The sequence below is a fragment of the Bufo bufo genome, chromosome 6 (genome assembly GCF_905171765.1).
Source record: "Bufo bufo chromosome 6, aBufBuf1.1, whole genome shotgun sequence".
Taxonomy (NCBI): Eukaryota; Metazoa; Chordata; class Amphibia; order Anura; family Bufonidae; genus Bufo; species Bufo bufo.
Window position 1 is genome coordinate 31,988,823 of NC_053394.1, and position 22,923 is coordinate 32,011,745.

Sequence of the window (22,923 nt, forward strand, 5' to 3'; positions counted from 1 at the left end):
AGGTGGCGCTGGGGGTCGGACCGCCACCAATCACGTACTGATGAGCTATCCTGAGAATAGGTTTATCAGTATCCTACCATATGCACACTGTGCTTCAATAGTTTAAGACACACCCCCTGCACACAGGATTGGCCAGCCCCATGTTTAAAATACCAAAACTGTAGAACCCTAACAATACTGACAATTCTGGCTTAAAGGGGTTCTTCCTGTGTCCCATTTGAGTGTATGGACAATGGAAGTGTCAATTAATAATAATAATAATAATAATAAAAATAATAATAATAATTACTACACTGAAGAATTTTGCACTTTTTTTTGAACTAAGAAATGTCAGGCGCCCCTGAGACGTCACACGGTCCTTACGGCGCATGGAGTTTACACACTCTACACTACTTCCTGGTCTCCTTTCCCTCACTAAAGATGGCTGCTGCCTCTCAACGCTGGTTTGCTCGTCGCCTGGACACAGTGTCCAATAGCCTGGAGGCATTTTACGACCACGTGGTATTGCATCATCCAATCGTAGCGCGACTTCCGGTACGGCGAAGGCACACGTGGTTAGGATGGCTCCTGCTCGGTGTTGTGTTCCCGGTGAGTTCGGAGACGTTCGTTAGATAGCCCGGCCATGTGTCGCTGTGATGTGGGACTACAAGTCCCAGGCTAGGTCGTCACGGAGTGAGGCTTGTAGCTGGGCGACATAGTGTATAGCGGAATATTGGGGACCTACTAAAAGGAATGACAGAGTGGAATGCCCATAGAGAATAATGGAAATGTAATATTTGAATTAGAGACAAAACCATTTGACACATCTAATAATTATTTAGCAGGCTTACTCTCCACGTTCAGTGGGATTATTTAATGTTCAGATTAAAGGGTTTCTATCACTTTGTTTCACCTATTTAGCTTTCAGACACTAGCGATCCGCTAGTGTCTGCTTTATCTAACCATCCTAATATAAGAGCTTATTGTCCTGCCGTTTAGCTAAAAAAATAACTTATATAGATATGCAAATGAGCCTCTAGGTGCTATGGGGGCGTGATTAGCACCTAGAGGCTCCGTCTACCTTAACAAACTGCCGCCGCCCAGCGCGTCCCTCCAGCCCGCCCATCTCCAGCTGAAGCGATCCTCTCCGTGCGCGTCTCTGTTCTGCGCATGCGCAGTGAATGTCTGATGCTTCCCTGCTCAGACATCTCCACTGCGCCTGTTCCTCGGAGCACTATGACGTCATCGGCGCAGGCGCAGTGGAGATGTCTGAGCAGGGAAGCGATCAGACATTCACTGCGCATGCGCCGAATACGAGGAGCATCGCATTCCGGAGGAGATGGGCAGGCTGGAGGGACGCGCTGGGCGGCGGCAGTTTGTTAAGGTAGACGGAGCCTCTAGGTGCTAATCACGCCCCCATAGCACCTAGAGGCTCATTTGCATATCTATATAAGTTATTTTTTTAGCTAAACGGCAGGACAATAAGCTCTTATATTAGGATGGTTAGATAAAGCAGACACTAGCGGATCGCTAGTGTCTGAAAGCTAAATAGGTGAAACGAAGTGATAGAAACCCTTTAAGTGGAATTATCACAGTTTTCTGCAGAATGACGAGGATGAATGACACAAAGGAATGCCCATAGACTATAATGGAAAGTAAACTATGAGCTCATTTGCAGGTAAATCTGTGTTATGTAGGACATTAACCTTTACCCCAAGTGTTCCCTGGGTAGAGTAGCAGATTGTAAAGTGAAAATTACCTTGGATTATAACTGTTTTCTATAGAATGCAAAGGTGATGGAATGCCTATAGACTATAATGGGAAGTAAAACGTGACTTGGTGCCTGAACCATTCAACATATCAAATAAATCTGTAGCAGGCTTAGGCTACTTTCACACCTGCGTTAGGTGCGGATCCGTCTGCATAACTTAGTAAAAAAAAAAAGTCTAAGTAAAAGTGTAAGTCAAACGGATCCGTCCTGACTTTACATTGAAAGTCAATGGGGGACGGATCCGTTTGCATTGACACAATATTGGTGCAATTGTAAACGGATCCGTCCCCCATTGACTTTCAATGTAAAGTCAGGACGGATCCATTTGACTTACGCTTTTACTTAGACTTTTTTTTTTTACTAAGTTATGCTGACGGATCCGTACTGAACGGATCCCATCGTTTGCATTTATAGGTGCGGATCCGTCTGTGCAGATACCAGACGGATCCGCATCTAACGTAGGTGTGAAAGTAGCCTAAGCCTGCTACAGATTTATTTGATATGTTGAATGGTTCAGGCACCAAGTCACGTTTTACTTCCCATTATAGTCTATAGGCATTCCATCACCTTTGCATTCTATAGAAAACAGTTATAATCCAAGGTAATTTTCACTTTACAATCTGCTACTCTACCCAGGGAACACTTGGGGTAAAGGTTAATGTCCTACATAACACAGATTTACCTGCAAATGAGCTCATAGTTTACTTTCCATTATAGTCTATGGGCATTCCTTTGTGTCATTCATCCTCGTCATTCTGCAGAAAACTGTGATAATTCCACTTAATCTGAACATTAAATAATCCCACTGAACTTGGAGAGTATGCCTGCTAAATAATTATTAGATGTGTCAAATGGTTTTGTCTCTAATTCAAACATTACATTTCCATTATTCTCTATGGGCATTCCACTCTGTCATTCCTTTTAGTAGGTCCCGAATATTGTACTAAGATTACAGCCTTGTGTAGGCTGCCTGCTGAAATTGTAGTGCCACGTGCTGGTTGCGGTGCTGCACTCCTGCGCACAGAGCAACTGAAGCATGCCCAGTGATTGGCTGTAGTGGTCATGTGACCTGATGAACGGCACGTGACCACCACCTCTTCACCGTGTAGCAAGCACAGCGCCGTCCTTTGTATGGTGGCTGTGCATGGTATTGCAGCCCAGGTCCTTTCAATTGGATTGGCGTATACTAGGTCATGTGACCGATGAAAGTGACGTCACTGGCCTGGGAAGAGGCTGCAGCACTCGACTGCCTCTTCACGCAGTTGATCTTGGTGTCAGACCCCCACCTATCAGATATTGATGATTGTATTCTGAGCGAAGCGAGCTTCGGATGCTACCTCTGAATGTAGGAATAATACTGTATGGAGATCCGTCTGCGTACAGTATTCAAATGTAAGTTATTAATTGCTTCTGCTTCGGTTCCGACTGGTACCTCCGACCTGAAGCAGAGTTCAGTTTCAAGTTATAAAACGGTTTTCCACTTTAAAAATCAGTTACTGAAGTCTCACACGAGCCCATACATTCTAATACCGTATGGAGACGGATCTCTGTACAGTGTTATTCCAAAGTTTTGAACGAAATGACTTCAGATGTAGCGTCCGAAGCTCGCTTTGCTCGGCGCTGCTGAGGATGATTTGATGGGACGTAAGGGGAGCAGGTCACAGCTATGGCCAGCGATTGGCTGCAGCGGCGTCAAACAGGAAATGTACATCGTGGGAGCCAGCGCTAGAGAGCAGGTAAGTATGCGTCCCCTTTACACAGACCGCCCCTCAAGTTGCACAGCCCCTTTAATATGGACACGTTTTTAACAGCTGTGCTTCCGGCCTAGGACCCAAAACCCCTGCGGTTCTGGTTCACCAGACTTCCATCACTACAGAACGCTCTGGAGATCCGAGTCCTGGACCGCCAGAACCGAAGGAAAACCTTGTGGCGTGTCTGTAGTCCAGCTGGTAATATGCGAAAGTGGATTAAAGGGGCTGTCCTGTTACAATAACCACAGGATAGGGGGCAAGTGTCTGACCGGTGGGGGTCCTGCCAATTACGAGGGCCTGTGTTCCTCCATTTCATCGGAGCGGTAGGTACCTTTTTTTTCCGCCCATAAGACGCACCTAGGTTTTAGAGGAGGATAAAAAGAAAAACATATTTTCAATTACACCTCAGGTCAGACCAGCAATCAGACCCCTAATGTTAATCGGACCTCAGATCAGACCCCCAATGCCCCAGATCAGCCCCCCATGTCAGCCATCAGCGCGAATAAAATAAAAAAATATAACTTGCCTCTCCTTGATGCCGCTGCTCCTCCGAGCAGAGGACCAGGAAGCGGTGAGTACAGATCCTTCACCGCTTTCCGGTCCTCCTGTACTAATGAAGCGCTTCCAAAATGGAAGCGATTTATTAGTATTCGCCCCATAAGACGCACTTTGGGTGCGGTAAGTGCTCTGAGGCTCCGTTCATCTCTATGGGACTTTTGGAGATAGCTGGCGCTTGTGCTCCACTGTCTCTGGTAGTCCCATAGATCAGAATGGGATAAGGGATAGTTGTGGCAATAGGACAACCCCCTTTAAAGGGGTTGTTGGTGCCTTCTCCTGCCCAGTGCGACATTGGGTGGGCGCTGATGCAGCCGCCTGATACCCATGAAGTATCGTGCATCAGACCTATTCCAATTAATGGTACCTGTGCCGATCCAGCGGCAGCTCACCGCGCTGACGTCGGATTAGGAGGACGGTACGACTGCGCGACCCCTTTAAAGGGGATTTACCAATTGTACGTAAATCCATTGTATAATGAACCTTCAAATATATATTAAAGATCTCTGATTGCTGTCAGGGAATGTTCCTGCTTGTAGCTAGAGGCAAAAAAAAAACTAATCTCCCAGATCCTTCTCACAGCAGAGGGTTTGTTACAATAGTATCCAGTCGAGACAATCCTGCATTCCAGGTTGAGACATTACACCTGCGCTGATACAATGTAGCAAACTACCAGTGACGGGCAGCAATTAGTGCTGCTGGTGTGTTTCATTCACAGAGGTTTGCCCCATTGAAAGAAGAAGGGTGTAAGATAATGGTGTGCGGTCATATTGTAAAATCTGCGCTGCTCTCCGGAGACGTATAAACTATTCGGCTTACTACGAGGATAAGCAACCTTCGTCACTCCGTCTGTGCTGAAACTACAACTCCCAGCATGCACGCCTGCTCAGCTGTTCTTGTATGGCATTCTGGAACTTGTAGTTTTCAGGAAAGCTGGCGCTTACTTTGAAATTGGGGCGATGATGTGATGTAGAATCTGATGGTGTAATACATCTGCTTGTCCTCTAGGGGAGCGGCTGTGCAGCTTGGAGGACTGTGCGCCGGGCTACGGGACTTACTGCAAACACGGCTACGTCTTCTCCTCGCTGTCTGGATACGTCGTGAAGAAGACCAACAATGGTTTGGTAATGACTTCTCGCACGTCGTGGGTTTACGTCAGCTGGACTTTGTGTAGAAGTGAATGAAATCGCTGCAATAAACTACCCCGGCTGTATACCCTGAGGGGGCTACTGCCATCGTACAGGGGGGGGGGGGCCCCCAGACTTGAGCCGATTACTGGCTCTGATATGTAATTTGTGATTGTCTTTACAAGGTAAATGGTAATTCCTCAAGGCCTCTTTCACACCAGTGCGACGGATTCTCTCAGGGTCTGTTCAGGAAAAAAAAACGAAGGTTTTACGCGAAAGTTCAGTCAGTTTTGTCTGCGAATTGCGTTCAGTTTTTTCCGCGCAGGTGCAATCCGTTTTTCACGCACGTGAAGAAAAACCTGAAGAATAACAATCTACATCTTCTAGCAACCATCAGTGAAAAACGCATTTCATCCAGATGCAATCTGTTTTTTTACAGAACCCGCATTCACTTCAATGGAACCAGAGCTGCGTGAAGAACGCAAAATATAGAACCGGCTGCGATTCTTTTTTTTTTTCCCCCCTGAATACAGAGATGATGCGTGAAAAACATGGCACCCTGATGGAAAACGCGCTCGTGTGAAAGAGGCCTTATGGTGCTTTGCTCTCTTTGATGGGAAGTTTCCTTGTAAACCAGGAAATAATGGTGGAAGGGGTTCCCTGTGATAAACCAGCAGTGTCTGGGTCCATAGGAGGTAATATGGCGGCTCTGCCTGAGTGTGCACTCCTACACAGGCGCTGAATACTGACTGATATGCACTGCTGCCTGCACAGGCGCTGAACAAGGTCAGTTAGCTTTCAGCGCATGCGTTGAAGTCTACGCAGCCAAATAGCACAGAGGAAGAGGGCACAAGGATCAGTCACGTGACTACCACCATCTTATGTTCTATGGACACAGAGACTTCCATACGTGGTCAGCGATATACACATCTATAACCAATAGTACAACAACCATAGCCCACTGATGCAGACCACAAAAATGGTTAAAGGGCTTCTGTCACCCCACTAAAGTCATTATTATTATTATTATTATTATTATTATTATTTTGGCTACTTAAATTCCTTATACTGCGATATATCAATCTATAGTGCTCTTACTCATTTTCGTTCCTTAGTTTCATAAAAAAACGGACTTTTATAATATGTAAATTACCTCTCTACCAGCAAGTAGGGAGGCTACTTGCTGGTAGCCGCCGCATCCTCCTTTTATAAAGACGCCCCCTCCTCAGGTTGATTGACAGGGCCAGCGAATGCGCTCCTCCTCCGGCTGGCCCTGTCTGCATTTCAAATCCCGTGCCTGTCTTCATTCGGCGCAGGCGCTCTGAGAGAAGGAGGCTCGCCTCAGCACTCCCTCAGTGCGCCGATGACGTCTTCTCTTTCGGTGACGTCATCGGCGTGCTGAGGAGGCGAGCCTCCTTCTCTCAGAGCGCCTGCGCCGAATGAAGACAGGCGCGGGATTTGAAATGCAGACAGGGCCAGCCGGAGGAGGAGAGCGATCGCTGGCCCTGTCAATCAACATGAGGAGGGGGCGTTTTTATGAAAGGAGGATGCGGCGGCTACCAGCAAGTAACCGCCCTACTTGCTGGTAGAGAGGTAATTTACATATTATAAAAGTCTGTTTTTTTGTTGAAACTACTGAAGGAAAGTGAGTAAGAGCACTATAGATTGATATATCGCAGTATAAGGAATTTAAGTAGCCAAAAAAACAATAATGACTTTCTCGTGGATGGCATTGGGGGACACAGCACCATGGGATATTCCAGCCAAAGGGAAGCTGCACATACAGGAAAAAAAATAAAGGATAACTTGTACCGTATTTTTCGCTTTATAAGACGCACCCAAGATTTTAGAGGAAGAAAATAAGAAAAAATATTTCTCGCCCATATTCCTTGGGGGACACAGGAAACCATGGGTATAGCTCTGTTCCCTAGGAGGCGTGACACTAAGTGAAAGCTGTAAGCCCCTCCTCCATCAGCTATACCCTTCAGCCTGGAGAAGAGACTGCCAGTTTTTGCTTAGTGTCCAAGGAGGCAAGACACCCCCTGCTTATGCAGGGTTGTTTTCCTATGATTTTTATTTTTGCGTTTAGGGTCCCTACGTTTGACGGCGTGGTTGTTGAGACCGCCGTCCTGACACGTAGGGGTTTTTCTGCGGACGTCGTCCGCACCATGATCCGCGCCCGTAAGCCGTCCTCTTCTAGGATCTATTATAGGACCTGGAGGACCTTTTTGGGGTTCTGTGCCGATCTGGGGATTCCTCCACTCCGCTTTTCTCTCCCCACCGTTTTGTCCTTCCTGCAGAGCGGACTGGCCCAAGGTCTGGGCCTTAGTTCATTGAAGGGTCAGGTGTCTGCGCTGTCCATTTTGTTTCAGCGCCCACTGGCCCCCCTTGGTCCTGTCAAGACCTTCCTTCAGGGCGTGGCTCACGCGGTTCCCCCGTACCACCCTCCGGTACCGCCCTGGGACCTGAACCTGGTTCTCTCAGCGCTCCAGGCTTCCCCTTTCGAGCCTCTGCGGACGGTTTCCTTGCGACTTCTGTCCTGCAAGGTTATTTTCCTTGTAGCCGTCACCTCTCTTCGGAGGGTGTCCGAATTGGCTGCACTCTCCTGTCTGGAACCTTTCTTAGTGTTCCACCAGGACAAGGTGGTTCTTCGTCCGGTCCCTTCCTTCCTTCCTAAGGTGGTCTCCGCCTTTCATCTGAACGAGGACATCGTTCTCCCCTCTTTGTGTCCTTCCCCTTCCCACCCGCGGGAGAGGAAGCTTCATTGCCTGGACGTTGTCAGGGCGCTCAAGATTTACCTGGAAGTAACCAGCTCTTTCAGGCATACTGACTCGCTCTTTGTGGTCCCGGGGCTTCCTGGGCTCAGAGAAATCGGGCTTCTACGGAGCAGATTTGCAAGGCGGCCACTTGGTCCTCCTTGCACACCTTCACCAAGTTCTACAGGGTGCATACTCATGCGTCGGCTGACGCTGCTTTAGGCCGTCTGGTGTTGCAGGCGGCAGTTGATTGATGCCTCTGGTGTTGGTCTAGTTTGTTCTGGTCCCTCCCTTCTGGGACTGCTCTGGAACGTCCCATGGTTTCCTGTGTCCCCCAAGGAATATGGGCGAGAAAAGGAGACTTTTGTATTACTTACCAGTAAAGTCTCTTTCTCGCTCTTCCTTGGGGGACACAGCACCCGCCCTTCATTTGGGTTTACAGTTGTGGTTCTGGCTTGGTTGCCCCCGTTGGGGCTCGACAGTTCTTTTCCGGTTGGTGGTTATCTTTCACTACTTGGACACGCAACTGGCAGTCTCTTCTCCAGGCTGAAGGGTATAGCTGATGGAGGAGGGGCTTACAGCTTTCACTTAGTGTCACGCCTCCTAGGGAGCAGAGCTATACCCATGGTTTCCTGTGTCCCCCAAGGAAGAGCGAGAAAGAGACTTTACTGGTAAGTAATACAAAAGTCTCCTTTTTTCATCAGACCCCCATAAATATCAGTACATCACATCAGACCCCCATATCAGCCCTCCATGTCAGACCCCATCAGACCTTAGATCAGCCCTTTTCTTTCAGATCCCCAATCGGGCTGAAATAAAAACTTCTTTACCTCTCCTGCGGCTCTGCTCCGGGTCCGGCGTTGCGCTCCCCTGTCTTCTCCGGCCCGCGTTGCACGGTCACCTGACTGTGTGCAGCGTCAGGTCATAGTGTTTGCATTATGTCCTGATGCTGTACGGGGTCAGGACAGTGGAAGAAGACCAGGGAGGGTGAGTATCGGAAGCGCTTGCAGCGCTTCTTCCCCTCTCACGGCATCTAATGCATACTAGTGAGCGCTTCCATAATGGAAGCGCTCACTAGTATTCTCTTTATAAGACGCACAGCAATTTTCTGCCTACTTATAATAAAGTGTCTTATAAAGTGAAAGATACGGTACTTTCCTTGCCTACTCCCCCGCCACTGCTGTTTTGAATATGCCAGGGCTCCTGTTCTGACGCAGCAGGAAGTAGCTGTGAATGCTGCTCAGCCAATCATTGGCCGCCATGATGACCCGCCTCAGCCAGTGATGGGCTAGTTACCATTCGTAGCATCCATTTCCTGGAGCAGGAAGTAGAGAGCAGCAGGGGCCTCGGCATATTTGGAATGGCAGAGGAGGGGAATGGGTGATGTGAATATAATTTTAGTGGTGTTTTTTTGTTTTGTTTTTACAACCTGTTCAGTCCTGGGGTAAAACATTTTTATTTTTTTGTGTTGGAATACCCCTTGAATTCTGTATCTGACCGAAGAAATACCACAATGCTGAATAGCAGAAGGAACAGGGTGTCTGTTACCTTGTTGCTTCTGTGACTGCGAATATTCTATAAAATCTTGGGCACTTTGTGGCAAATGCCCACCGTACTGGCATACAAAGTAGTTCCCCACCAGCGGTGTCGCTGACTTTTCTTCTCGTTGTGTAGATGCCGGTGATCTCTGTAGTGAGGGACACGGACTCTCATCTTCTGCCTGACGTGGGCTCTGTGGTGACCTGTAAGGTGAGTAGTGCTCGTCGCCGTCCTTCCGGTCATGTCTCATACACTTGGTCTCACTAGAGCAGGGCGCACAACATGTCCCAGGATCACACTGTCGTACCGAACAGCTCCCAAGGGCAGCAGTAAAATTTACCACGTTTAGGGCATATCACAAGTGCAGGTTCCACGTTCTTTCCAATCAGCGCTGCAGCAAGAAGGAGATTTACATGCGCACGGCTCCCTCTATTGAAGATGATGGGTGTTGTGTTAACTCCCTATAAACTACAATGGGCACAGCTGAATGCTTGGACGGCCACCTCTTACCAGGGGTCAGAGGCCCCTATTCTACTGGGAACCCACAGGTGACTATTCAGGGAATCGGGCGTACTTGCCAGTCCCTGCCTCTGAGCCACTTCTTATCTCTCTGACATGAGCAGACACACAGACATTTCTGGGTCTAGATGGTTGGGGGCCACACAGCATGGTATCACGGGCTGCGTGTGTCCCTCAGGCCACAGGTTGTGCACCCATGTAGTAGAGTATATGGAGGGGGACCCCAGACTAGTCCGAACATGGAGCCCCTAACAAAATGCGGCTTCTGCTGTCAGGGACCCATGTGTTTTAATGGGGTTTTCTGGTATACAGAACATGACCTCCATTGAGGGTATGGGGTACAAAGTAAAAATCCCCAATATATAGTAATTCAATTTTTTCAGTAGTTTTTCACCTAATCCCTCTCTGCTTACTGGCCCAGAATGTGATGCTTCTAGCCCGCTACTTAGTAGACCTGTCGTTCAGCTTACTGGTCGAACATGCTAAGTTCCAGCACTAGGAACTATAGTAACTGGGAACTCTGTAGTGAGGGAGCACAATGTGAAATGCACAAGAGGGCAGAGTCACGGGAATGCAGGGGGAGGAGAACGGCCTGGAATGCAGGATGGGAGCTGTAGTCCGCTAATTCTCTCTGCACCGAGGAGGAGCACAAAGTGACAAAAAGATATAGTCCTAAATATTGTAGTACAGGGGTCAGCAATCTGTGCAGTCCAGCTGCTGTGAAACTACAACTCCCAGCATGCACACCGTGCTCAGCTGTTCTTGTAACAGCCATAGTAGTGAATGGAGCATTCTGGGAATTGTAGTTGCAGAACGTCAGAGTGCCAAACACTGTTGTGGTATAAATGTTCTGCCTTCTTTTAAGTTTTTCATCCGGACCCCGGAATACCCCTTTAACTGATGGCAGTGCTCTGCAGGGAAAAGGGACATTCATTGACTTCTGTTTTCCTAAAGCCTTTTGTATAATTGCAGGTGATGAGTATTAACCCAAGATTTGCTAAAGTCCAGATCATGTACATCGGTGCGGCTGCCCTCAAAAACACGTTCAGAGGCACAATCAGGTACGGCTGACTTCCACCTGGTGTTCTATGTCGTATTAAAGGGCTTTGGCTATGCCATCCACAGGATAGGTGTCAGTGGGGGTCCGACTGCCTATGTCCCCCTGTATGAAAGGAATGGCAGTCAAGCATGTGCGCTAGCAGAGTACAGTGATCGGTTATATCCGGCAGTCACATAGAGAGATGAATGGAGCTGTAGTGAACATGCTTCACCCGCTGCCCAATTTATTCGGGGGAGAAGAAGCCCCTTTCCCAAGATCAGTCGAGGTCCCACTATTTTGTTAATAGAAGGGGGTTTCTCCCATGATTCCCCCGCGTTACAGTGGAGAGCCATGTTGGGCTTTGTTGTTGAGAACCACAGGTGTCCATTGAAAACCAGGATCATGGTTAGTGCCCAGTAATGGGGGAGAGAAGCAGCTTCCATGTTACCAGCTGGGCACAGGGGCTTCCAGTAACCAGTCCTCCGTCCTGTGACCTGTGGGAATGTTGGGCTTAGGGGGCTCCACAGTATGATGTCATGGTAGAATTTCGGTATGACCCCCGAACAAGGGATCTAACCAATTGGCTGTGATTCTCATGTCCTTTAGGGGCAGGGACCTCCATAGTAAGACCGACACAGGATGTGTGCAGTGATCCATCCTCTGCCCAACCTTCCAGAAGTCCTTTATTTTAATAATGCCCCCTGACTGTATTTTTGGTCTGCATCCAAGACAAAGACTGGACATTTCTATAGAAGAGGAAAATAAAATGGCTGCATGCACACGGCCGGGATCTGTGGTTTGCGGACTGCAAAACACATAGCCGTGTGCGTGAGGCCTCAGAAAACCCTTGAGGCCTGGCCCTTACTCTCTAGGGTGATAAATTCCATCCAATCACATCTTTCTTTCTCTTAATAAATGAGGGATCAATGTACAGTGTAGCCATAGTATGTGTTTGTGTGTACATATATATATTACACACACCACATGTTGTGGACTAGATCTTCTGTAGAATTGCAGTTTACTATACAGACAGTATATCCTGTTTTAAGATAATTTCTTTCCTTATTAAAATATTAATAAGTGACATTATCATCGTCCTTTTTATCATCGGGATGTTGTGACCTTATTTTTTTGTATCACCCCTAGAAAAGAAGATATCCGTGCAACAGAGAAAGATAAGGTAATAACCAGAAGTAATCGTCCTGGAGTGCTGCTTATTACAAAACTGCCTCTAGGGTCTGTTTCAGACGAGCGTGTCCAGTGCGGAAATCGCGCTCCGTGTGTGTGTGCAATCCTCCATTCTGGACTTGCAGGAGCACACGGCATTATCATGACTTATAACGCAGTGCGTCTCTGGATGACTTTCCTTCTACAGAATCATAGTGACGGCTTTATGTCGGTATGATTCTGTAGCGATAAGGTCCTGCAGAGGCACGTAGCATTATAAATCTGTATAATGCCGTGCGCTTCTGAGAAAAGAGCAGCGTCCAGAAGAATGGAGAATCGCGCTCACAGCCCCTAGAGAGGTTTTCCCACCATTAAGCCTCATTCAAACATCCGTGTCTGTGCTTAAAATCTTTCAAAAGGTGGACAGTAACGCCTCCATTGAAGATGCCCATGTGTCCGTTTTTTGCTGTCCTTGGTTCACTGGCACTGCACAGCCGAAAAATAATTTTCAAAGCATCCCTTTTTAATGATCCGTTGAACACGGATTAAACATGGATGGCATCCGTGGTTTTCACGGATCCATAGACTATAATGGGTGTGATGGATGTATGAACACTGACAAAATAGAGTATTCGTCCGTGCTAAAAACCCGGACCGTGGTAAAAAACTGATGTCTGAATACACACGTTAAAATGAATGGGGACGCGTGCCGTCCGTGGAGAACACGTACGTGGAACACTGACGTATAAATGAGGCTTTAGAGTTGATGGCGTATTGCTTATTGATGGGGGTCTGTCAGCTGGGTCCCTCAAGGTCCTCAGACTGCTGTTTTAAAAAAAAAATTTCCCCCTTTTTAAAGTGTCGTTCCCGTCCATGTCCTGCGCAGGGACTGCAGCAAAGCCCCATCTACTTTAATGGAGCTGTGTTGTCGTTTTCCTGCACAGTGGATGGACAGAAGCCAAAACGAACCGTAAGCCCTTTATTGTCTGAATTAGCGGACCCTAATCTATCCTAACGTTCTGATGTATCCGAGCGATATGCCAGGAGATTATGATAGAGATTATAATAAAGCCATTTTTGTCCAGTTTGTTGTTGCATCACTTTGATTTGGTTTCCCAGTTTATTAGGGAATTAGTAACTGCAGTCCTGCTGACGCTCACCGCCAGTCCGTACTTTATATCTCTATACTCCCCTGTTGTGTTGCCGCAAAGCTCCAATGTAAAATTATTTAGAGGAGTCATGAGCTCAGGAAGGCCTCTACATTATGTGCCAGTGTCGGCTTCCTTTAACCCCTTCAGGACCCTGACATTTTTCACCTTAAGGACCAGGCCGATTTTTGGAAATTTGACGTGTCAGTTTATGTGGTAATAACTTTGGAAGGTTTTTACTTTATCCAAGCCATTCTGAGATTGTTTTCCAATGACACATTGTACTTCATGATAGTGGTAAATTTCAGTCAATAGTTTTCATTTTTATTAAAAAATAAATAAAATAAAAATGTACAAAAAAATTGGAAAAATTCGCAACTTTCCAAATTTCTATTTCTCTGCTTTTAAAACAGATAGTGATACCTCATATAATAGCTATGACTTTACATTTCCCATATGTCTACTATATGTTTGGATCATTTTGTGAATGCCATTTTATTTTTTGGGGACGTTAGAAAGCTTAGAAGATTAGAAGCAAATCTTGAAATTTTTCTGAAAATTTCCAAAACCCACTTTCTAAGGACCAGTTCAGATCTGAAGTCACTTTGTGAGGCTTACATAATAGAAACCACCCAAAAATGAGCCCATTCTAGGAACTACACCCCTCAAGGTATTCAAAACTGATTTTACAAACTTTGTTAACCCTTTAGGTGATCCACAAGAATTAAAGAAAAATGTAGATGAAATTTCAGAATTTCGCTCTTTTGGCAGATTTTCCATTTTAATCAATTTTTTCCAGTAACAACGCAAGGGTTAACAGCCAAACAAAACTCAATATTTATTACCCTGATTCTGTAGTTTACGACCACATATGGGGTGTTTCTGTAAACTACTGTACGGCACACGGCAGGGCGCAGAAGGAAAGGAACGCCATATGGTTTATGGAGGGCAGATTTCACTGGGATAATTTTAAATTGCCATGTCACATTTGAAGACCCCAAGAGTAGAAACTCCAAAAAAGTGACCCCATTTTAAAAACTATAGGATAAAGTGGCAGTTTTGTTGGTACTATTATAGGGTACATGTGATTTTTGGTTGCTCTATATTACACTTTTTGTGAGGCAAGGTAACAAGAAATGGCTGTTTTGGCACCGTTTTTATTTTTTGTTATTTACAACATTCATCTGACAGGTTAGATCATGTGCTACTTTTATAGAGCAGATTGTTATGGGTGTGACAATACCAAATATGACAATTTTTTGGGGTTTTATTTCGGTTTTACATAATAAAGCATTTTTGAAAAAAATATATTTTATTTTAGTGTCTCCATATTCTGAAAGCCATATTTATTTATTTTTTAGTTTTTTTTTTGGGCGTCTTAAGTAGCGGCTCATTTTTTTCAGGATGAGATGACGGTTTGATTTGTACTATTTTAGGGTGCATATGACTTTGATCGCTTAGTATTACAGTTTTTGTGATGTAAGGTGACAAAAAATGGCTTTTTAACATAGTTCTTATTTTCTTTTTTTTACCGTGTTCATCTGAGGGGTTAAGTCATGTGGTATTTTTATAGAGCAGGTTGTTACGGACGCGGGGATACCTAATATGTATACTTTTTATTTTTTTTTACATTTAACAAAAAAAATGCATTTTTGAAACAAAAAAAATCATGTTTTAGTGTCTCCATATTCTGAGAGCCATAGTTATTTTTTTATTTATTTATTTCTTGGTCAATTGTCTCAGGTAGGGGCTCATTTTTTGCGGGATGAGGTGACTGGTACTATTTTGGGGGGCATACGCCTTTTTGATCGCTTGGTGTTGCACTTTTAGTGATGTAAAGTGAGCAAAAAAATGTTTGTTTAGCACAGTTTTTTTTTTTTTTTTACTGTGTTCATCTGAGGGATTAGGTCATGTTATATTTTTATAGAGCCGGTCGTTATACACGATACCAAATACGTCTGTTTCTCTATCTTATTTTTACAATTTTATGTGTTTTTATTTTGGGAAAGGTGTTTTTATTTTATTTATTTTTTATTTTTAACTTGAAACATAATTTTTTTATTATGGAAAACAGTTGTTTTTTTACCTTTTTTTTTTAACTTTTTTAATTTTGTCCCACTCTGGGACTTCAACTTCTGGGGGTCTGATTCCCTCTGCAATGCATTACAATACATGGTGTATTGTAATGCATTGGCTGTCAGCTTGTATGCTGACAGCCTGCCTGTGAGACTCAGCCTAAGGCCTGGATCTCACAGGCTTCTGTAGAAGGCAAGCCCCGATGCCTATGGAAGGCATCGGGCTGCCATCGAGTCCCTATCATTGCACGCGGGGACCCGATGGGGAAGCGTACCCTCCGCAACCCCCGTGCATGCTGCGGTCAGCTTTGACCGCGGCATACAAGGGGTTAATACGCCGGCATCAGTGTTTTCACCAAGCACAGCGCCATACGTTATATAGTGGCTGAGCTTGGTATTGCAGCTCAGCTCGATTCAGATCAATAGGGCTGAGCTGCAACTTTGTCATGTGACCGATGTAGAGTGACATCACATGGTCTAGGAAGAGGCCACACCGCGCTCACGGCAGTGGTTCGGGGTGTCAGACACCCGCCAATCTGATACCGGATAACACCTTTAATGTTAAAACCTGGAGTAACTGGTTCACATTTACTACATAATATATACTTTCTGTACTTTCTAACTCTTTGTCTGTCTTTTACAGGTTGAAGTTTACAAAAGCTTTCGACCAGGAGATATAGTGGTAGCAAAAGTTGTATCCTTTTTTTTTTTGGAACAGCAGTAATTAATGGGGTTTTCCAGGACTACAAAATTGATGTCCAGTCCTTCAATCAGTAGTGGTCCCCACCCGCAGATCTGATGAGTGAAGGAACGCAACGTCCCTTTCGGGCACAGCTCTGCCTTTGTTTTGTACCTAGTATTGCAGCTCAGTTCTAATCTGGTAAATGGGACCAAGCTGCAGTACCAGGTACAGCCACTAGTGCAGCCTCTCCCCTCAGCTAATTGGCTGGGAGTTAGGTCCCCACATAACTAACATTTTGGGGGCCATGTGACCGATGAACGTTACATCACTTGGCCTAGGGAAAGCTGCACCACTGCCTTCTCAAACAGCTGATCAGCGGGGGTCCCAGGTGTCGGACCCCCACCGATCAGGTACTGATGACCTAACCAGAGGATAGGTCATCGGGATATAAGTCTCGGAAAACCCCTTTAACAAGTCACTTCTTAATACTGGGGAAAAAATAGCTTTTAATTCATATGCAAATGAACAGTTAGGTGCACAGAGGGCGGGCCCAAGCCACTCTGTGCACCCTCCTGCCTCCTTGTCCAGCGCTCACTCTTGATTGTCATGGCTAGGTTACTGCACAATAGTCTCCTCTGGCCCTTTCAGTCAAGAAGCAGAGGGAGGAGCTGGCAAGGGTGCACAGAGTGGCTTGGACACGCCCTCGGTGCACGTAACTGCTCATTTGCATATGGATTAAAAGTACTTATGCTCCAGAATGAGGTGAAAGGTATCATTACATTCGGCTGAGCTAGCCCACAAGACATCGTGACCGGTTGGCCGAACCAGACGTTGATTGAATGTACATGGGGCTGTTTGAACGGAATGTGGCTGCTATGTAGACTGCATACAGGTAGACGGAACAAGGTAGACTATGAAGAGGCCGCAGCCCTTCCATGAGCTCCGTGGCCCCTTCAAACAGCTGATCGTCAGGGGTGCGGAATAGGATCCCTGCCTATCTGATATTAATTGCCTATCCTAAGCCTGGAAAACCCCTTTAAAGTTGTCGCAGCTTCCTTACATCACATACAGATATCTTTAGGAGACGCCCAGTCCAATTATCTGTTGACAACGGCAGAGAATGAATTGGGAGTTGTGGTTGCACATAGTGAAGCAGGTGAGTGGAAACTGTGTGCACGGACCGGTATACCGCAGACTGTGGAAACTGTGTGCACGGACCGGTATACCGCAGACTGTGGAAACTGTGTGCACGGACCGGTATACCGCAGACTGTGGAAACTGTGTGCACGGACCGGTATACCGCAGACTGTGGAAACTGTGTGCACGGACCGGTACACCGCAGACTGTGGAAACTGTGTGCACGGACCGGTACACCGCAGACTGTGGAAACTGTGTGCACGGACCGGTACACCGCAGACTGTGGAAACTGTGTGCACGGACCGGTACACCGCAGACTGTGGAAACTGTGTGCACGGACCGGTACACCGCAGACTGTGGAAACTGTGTGCACGGACCGGTACACCGCAGACTGTGGAAACTGTGTGCACGGACCGGTACACCGCAGACTGTGGAAACTGTGTGCACGGACCGGTACACCGCAGACTGTGGAAACTGTGTGCACGGACCGGTACACCGCAGACTGTGGAAACTGTGTGCACGGACCGGTACACCGCAGACTGTGGAAACTGTGTGCACGGACCGGTACACCGCAGACTGTGGAAACTGTGTGCACGGACCCGTATACCGCAGACTGTGGAAACTGTGTGCACGGACCCGTATACCCCAGACTGTGGAAACTGTGTGCACGGACCGGTATACCATAACTCCAGACCGCTTGTCTGCTGCATACCATGGGTATTATAATCTCTGTCTACACTCAAAGCAAAAAAGACAAAAATGCAAAGCACGGTATGAGCTGCTGTTCACTGTGAGCCGTAGTGATGGCCACTTGTGAACGGTGCGGTGCAGTTGTCTTCTGATAATTGATTGTAAAAATGTGCATTGTCTTCTTTTCCCAGGGGCAACCATGGTGCCCATCAGCTGGTGTGAGATGCAGTGTCCGAAGACTCACATGAAGGAACCGCGGAAGGTGGCCCGAGTGCAGCCGGAGTTCCTACAGACTTAATAAATCTGTACCTCTTTCTGAGAGGACGGTCACAGTATATTCACCACCGTGTGGTTCCATCTGAGAAGTAAATCTCACGTGTCCTCCTACCCGTGGACATAACACTTGTCTGTTTACATGCCTTCCAAGACCGATGGTTCCGATCGATAGTTTCACGACGCTCTGCCCGCTCCTGTGCATTCTCCTTTTTTTTTTGTTGGAGCAGGAGAGCGTCCTCTGCAATGCATTTGATTTTCTATGGAAGCCATGCTTTATAACTTTATTTTATATACAGTAAACAGTTTTATGCCTTTTGGACTCTTACCGTTGTATGTGTCTGAGTTAACCCTTTCAGCCTCAGCTAATTTTCCGTTTTTATTTTTTACTCCCTGCCTTCCTAAAGCCATAACTTATTTTATTTTTCTGTTCACATACTTTTTGCAACTCAAGTTGTACTTTTTAATGTCACCATTTAATACTGCATACGATGAAGTATTTTGCAGGACAATCTGTAGTTTTTATTTATACCATTTTTGAGTGTATGACTTTTTTTTTTTTTTTTGGGGGGGTGGGGTTTGAAGTGAAGTGAAGCAACTAAAAAGCTGTGAAGTGGCCATTTAGATTTTTTTTTATCACCCTATGGGATAAATACATTTACTGTATTTTTTGCCCTATAAGACGCACCTAAGTTTTAGAGGAGAAAAATAAATAAAATACTTTTCATCAGACCTCCAAATGAATAACCCCGAATCACACCTCAGATTAGACCTCAATAAGTCCCCCAATTAGACCTCAAATCAGACCTCCATGTGAAAGACCCCCCATGCTCTGATCAGATAAAAAAACAAAACATGAACTCGCCTCCCCTGCCTTGGATGCCGCCACCGCTCTTTTTCTTGCTGTGCTAGCATGCCACGGCACAAAACAGATTCTCCATCGTGTCCTTCTTTACTTTCTTCAAAAATCTCATGGTAGCAACACGAAAAGAAGTACTTGCATGAAGTAAAATTTCTTTAGGTTACACAGTGCCTATGGCCACGACACGTGGCGCAGCCAAAGATCACAGCGTAGCACTGCCTGCATCGCAACTAATGGTAGTAAATGGTGGCACGTTGCATGGTACAGTGACATGAGTCACGAGAAATCCAGCAAGGTTATAGGGGAAGATGTAGGAGGTGCTACGGTGCCATCTTTGGCTGTGCCATGTGTGTCATGGCGAAAGTGTGGCAGGAGTGGGACTGCATAGTTTTTGGATTATCAGATGTGTCGTTAAAAAAAAGTATATAAACTAGTAAGGCCTCATTCACACGACCGTTGCTCTGGTCTGCATCCAAGCCGCAGTTTTGGCGTGTTCTGTCCGCATCCGTTGCTCCATTTAGTGATCCGCAAAAAAAATAATATAACCTGTCCTATTCTTGTCCTGGCTTTGCGGACAAGAATAGGCAGTTTTATTAAAGGCTGCCCGTGCCGTTCCGCAAATTGCGGACCGCAAAACACACCGGTCGTGTGCATGAGGCCTAAAGCTGAATCTCCCAGGCTGACCTTGGTTCTCCTGACCCGAACGGACTGTTTCATAGTAAGTTATTATAGTCAGTTTGTATCTGATTGCGGCGCTATTGCTGTGTACTCACGTGAGAGGCGGCCGACACACGGATCGTGTTTCCTGGGCCAATCACGGTCATGTCAATCTCCCAGCATGCCTGGACAGCCTACAGCTATTAGGGCATACTGGGAGTTGTAGTCTTGCAACAGCTGGAGGCCCACAGGTTTAGCACGCCTGTCTTAGATTAATGGTGGCTGACCATCTAATGTGTCAGAGGAGATGGGGACTGGATTACAGCATGCCCAATGCTTTTGTCCCCAGGAGTAAGCTGCTACCAGAATTTTCCAGCCTCTAAGAGCATGTTCCCATGACAGATTTTGCAACAGACTCTGGCAGTTTAAAGGGGGATCACTGCCAGGGGGAAACGCTAAAAGAAAACAAAAAATCTTGAATTCATTTATAATATAAAATACATATAGAGGGTAGGGAAATTACAAAGCAGTCGGCTCGTGGACTAGCAGCAGAAGGTGGAACTGTCGTACACTAGTTGCAAACTAGGTGAGCAAGTTCCTCATCCTAAATTTGTGGTCACTGCCCCTGTTAGTGAGAATATAAATGCTGGGAGGAGTAGTGGCTGCCCATGCTAAAGGACTATGTAACACTGATGGGAAGTTTGCAGAGGTCTGCAAATGATCACCGTTCCCCAGATACCACTCACACAGTAGCCTCAATGGCCAGGACTCAACAATGCCCAATAAAACAAAGGGCAGCCACTCTTCTGAAAAACTAATCTGAACAGCTGTGAACCTAGTGTAGGCTCGGGTGCGGACCCATTCACTTCAATTGCTCTGTTCCGTGGCACTGCAAAAATTATAGATCATGTCCTATTCTTTACCGTTTTGAGGACAAGATTAGGCATTTCTATAATGGGCCGCCAGTTCCGTTCCGCGATTTGCGGAAGGCACACGGGCAGCATCTGTGTTTTGCGGACCGCAAAACACGACACGGTAGTGTGAACACGCCCTAAGACTTATTCAAAGTAATGCTCCCTTTCTATATCACGCTCAACGTGTTTCTGATTGTTGCCAATTTCATCCGGAGCTAAGGTTCAGCGGTATGTAAAGTGCTGACCCCGCCACACTGTTCGTGGCGGGGGTGTGGCCGTATGTGGCCAGCTGATCTTTAAAGAGCAAACCCCCCCCCCCCGAGGGTGGAGCGAATTAGGCCGGCTTTCAGTCAGGAGGTGGGTGGGTTGTCTCCTCCCCGTGGGCCTGGCACTGATCGCTTGCATTAGAAATGGTGTAATGGGACATAATCGCGGTTAGTATGAGAACCAGTGGGACAGGAGCTAGCAGCCAGTTGGTGCTCCTTCCGCTATGATGGATATCAATAGCGTCTGTATGTAAGCAAGAAGTAACATACAGTTAGCGATCGGGACTTTAAATTAATGTATGGCAATGGCCAGCTTGACCATAACATTACATGCCCAATCAACACCAAGTATTCCACGCACAACATACTTAGATATCAAAAATTCAAAAACAAAAATATATATACAGGTGAAACTCGAAAAATTAGAATAGCGTGCAAAGTTCATTTATTTCAGTAATCCAACTTAAAAGGTGAAACTAACATATGAGACTCATTACATGCAAAGCGAGATATTTCAAGCCTTTATTTGCTATAATTTGGATGATTATGGCTTACAGCTTATGAAACCCCAAAGTCACAATCTCAGGTCCCCTTTGCTCAGGGGGTATGGATTAATTATCTGACTAGAGTGCGACACTTTGAGCCTAGAATATTCAACCTTTTGCACAATATTCAAATTTTTTTTTTGTTTTACCTGTATACAAAAGATACTGACACACCTCAAGGCAACTCAAATGCACCCCCGGTGACACCAGCCTGATCTCAGACGGGCAAGGTGCGTCAGTCAAACCCAGCATAACCATTTGGTGGCCGAAGTAAAGACCTGCAAAACAAGTTAAACTCCATGTCATTATTAACTCAGCCCAATGTGTGACGCGGCAGTCAAAAGTAATGTCAAGTGACGGTGGGAAGTCAAAAGGCTGTTTTATTACCCCCGGGAAGTCAGTCCAATCATGTATATAGTCACTACCTGTAGGTGGAAGTAGCGATATGAACCTATCGGGGGATGGATCACAGTTAGGGCTCATGCACACAAATGTATTTTCTTTCTGTGTCCGTTCCGTTTTTTTGGCGCACCGTATACGGAAACAATCATTTTAATGGGTCCGCAAAAAAATAAACGGAAGTTACTCCGTATTTCTGTTCTGCAGAAAAATAGAACATGTCCTATTATTGTCTGCATTACGGACAAGGATAGGACTGTTCTATGAAGGGCCGGCTGTTCTGTTGTGCAAAATACAGAATGCACACAGACGTCATCCGTATTTTTTGCGGGCCTCAAATTACATACGGTCGTGTGCATGAGGCCTTAGTGTGGGGACATCAGGCACGCAAGAGCGTGGAGGAGGTAAGGTGGAGATACCAGCCAGTCAGAGAGGATAATCTCAGAAAGGAGGTGTAAGAGATGTAATCATTCAGACCTTTAGGAAGTAACGTCCATTGTGCCTCCTTCTGCAGAAGTTTGGTCTCCATATCCCCACCACTTGAAAAGCAATAGCTCTCGCTATCGGTGTATCCGTCCTATTGCGTATGTCATTGAGGTGCTCGCCTATTCGGCGACGGAATTCCTGTCTGGTCTTCCCTACATATTGCAGGCCACAAAGACACGTGGCCAAATAGACCACGCCAATGGTCCTGCAATTGATGAATGTCCTGATGGTAAAGGACTTACTGGTGACTGCGCTGGTAAAAAAGTTTCCCGTTCTGATGGAGGCACAGGCTAAAAGTTTAAAGCCATGCCCATGCCAAGGTAGCATATGTCCTTTCTTGGAGCTGCGTCAGGACAGATGCCACTGGCAGCCGCGGCGGATGTCCAGTTGTGAAAAAAGATGTTTGGAGGAGGTGCCCAGAAATACACCCCCATGATCAGATATTGATCTACAGCAGATAGGTCATCAATATCTGAATCCCGATAAACCCCTTTAACAGCGGCTCTTCTGGCCAAGACTATTCACTTGAATTTGGCCATGCTGTAATTTCCTGCCTATCAGTAGTGCCACACACAGCGTTGTACCA

General features: G+C 46.2%; 1 protein-coding gene across 1 annotated transcript; it reads left to right on the forward strand.

The window, feature by feature from the left end:
• The first annotated feature begins 442 nt into the window (after positions 1 to 442).
• Positions 443 to 18,528, forward strand: EXOSC1 (exosome component 1). The gene is made up of 8 exons (XM_040437759.1): positions 443 to 588; positions 5,065 to 5,180; positions 9,614 to 9,688; positions 10,970 to 11,058; positions 12,183 to 12,216; positions 16,070 to 16,120; positions 17,180 to 17,264; positions 18,127 to 18,528. The coding sequence occupies exons 1-8, from the start codon at positions 561 to 563 to the stop codon at positions 18,231 to 18,233; spliced, it is 585 nt and encodes a 194-aa protein (XP_040293693.1). The 5' UTR covers positions 443 to 560; the 3' UTR covers positions 18,234 to 18,528.
• The last annotated feature ends 4,395 nt before the right edge of the window (positions 18,529 to 22,923 follow it).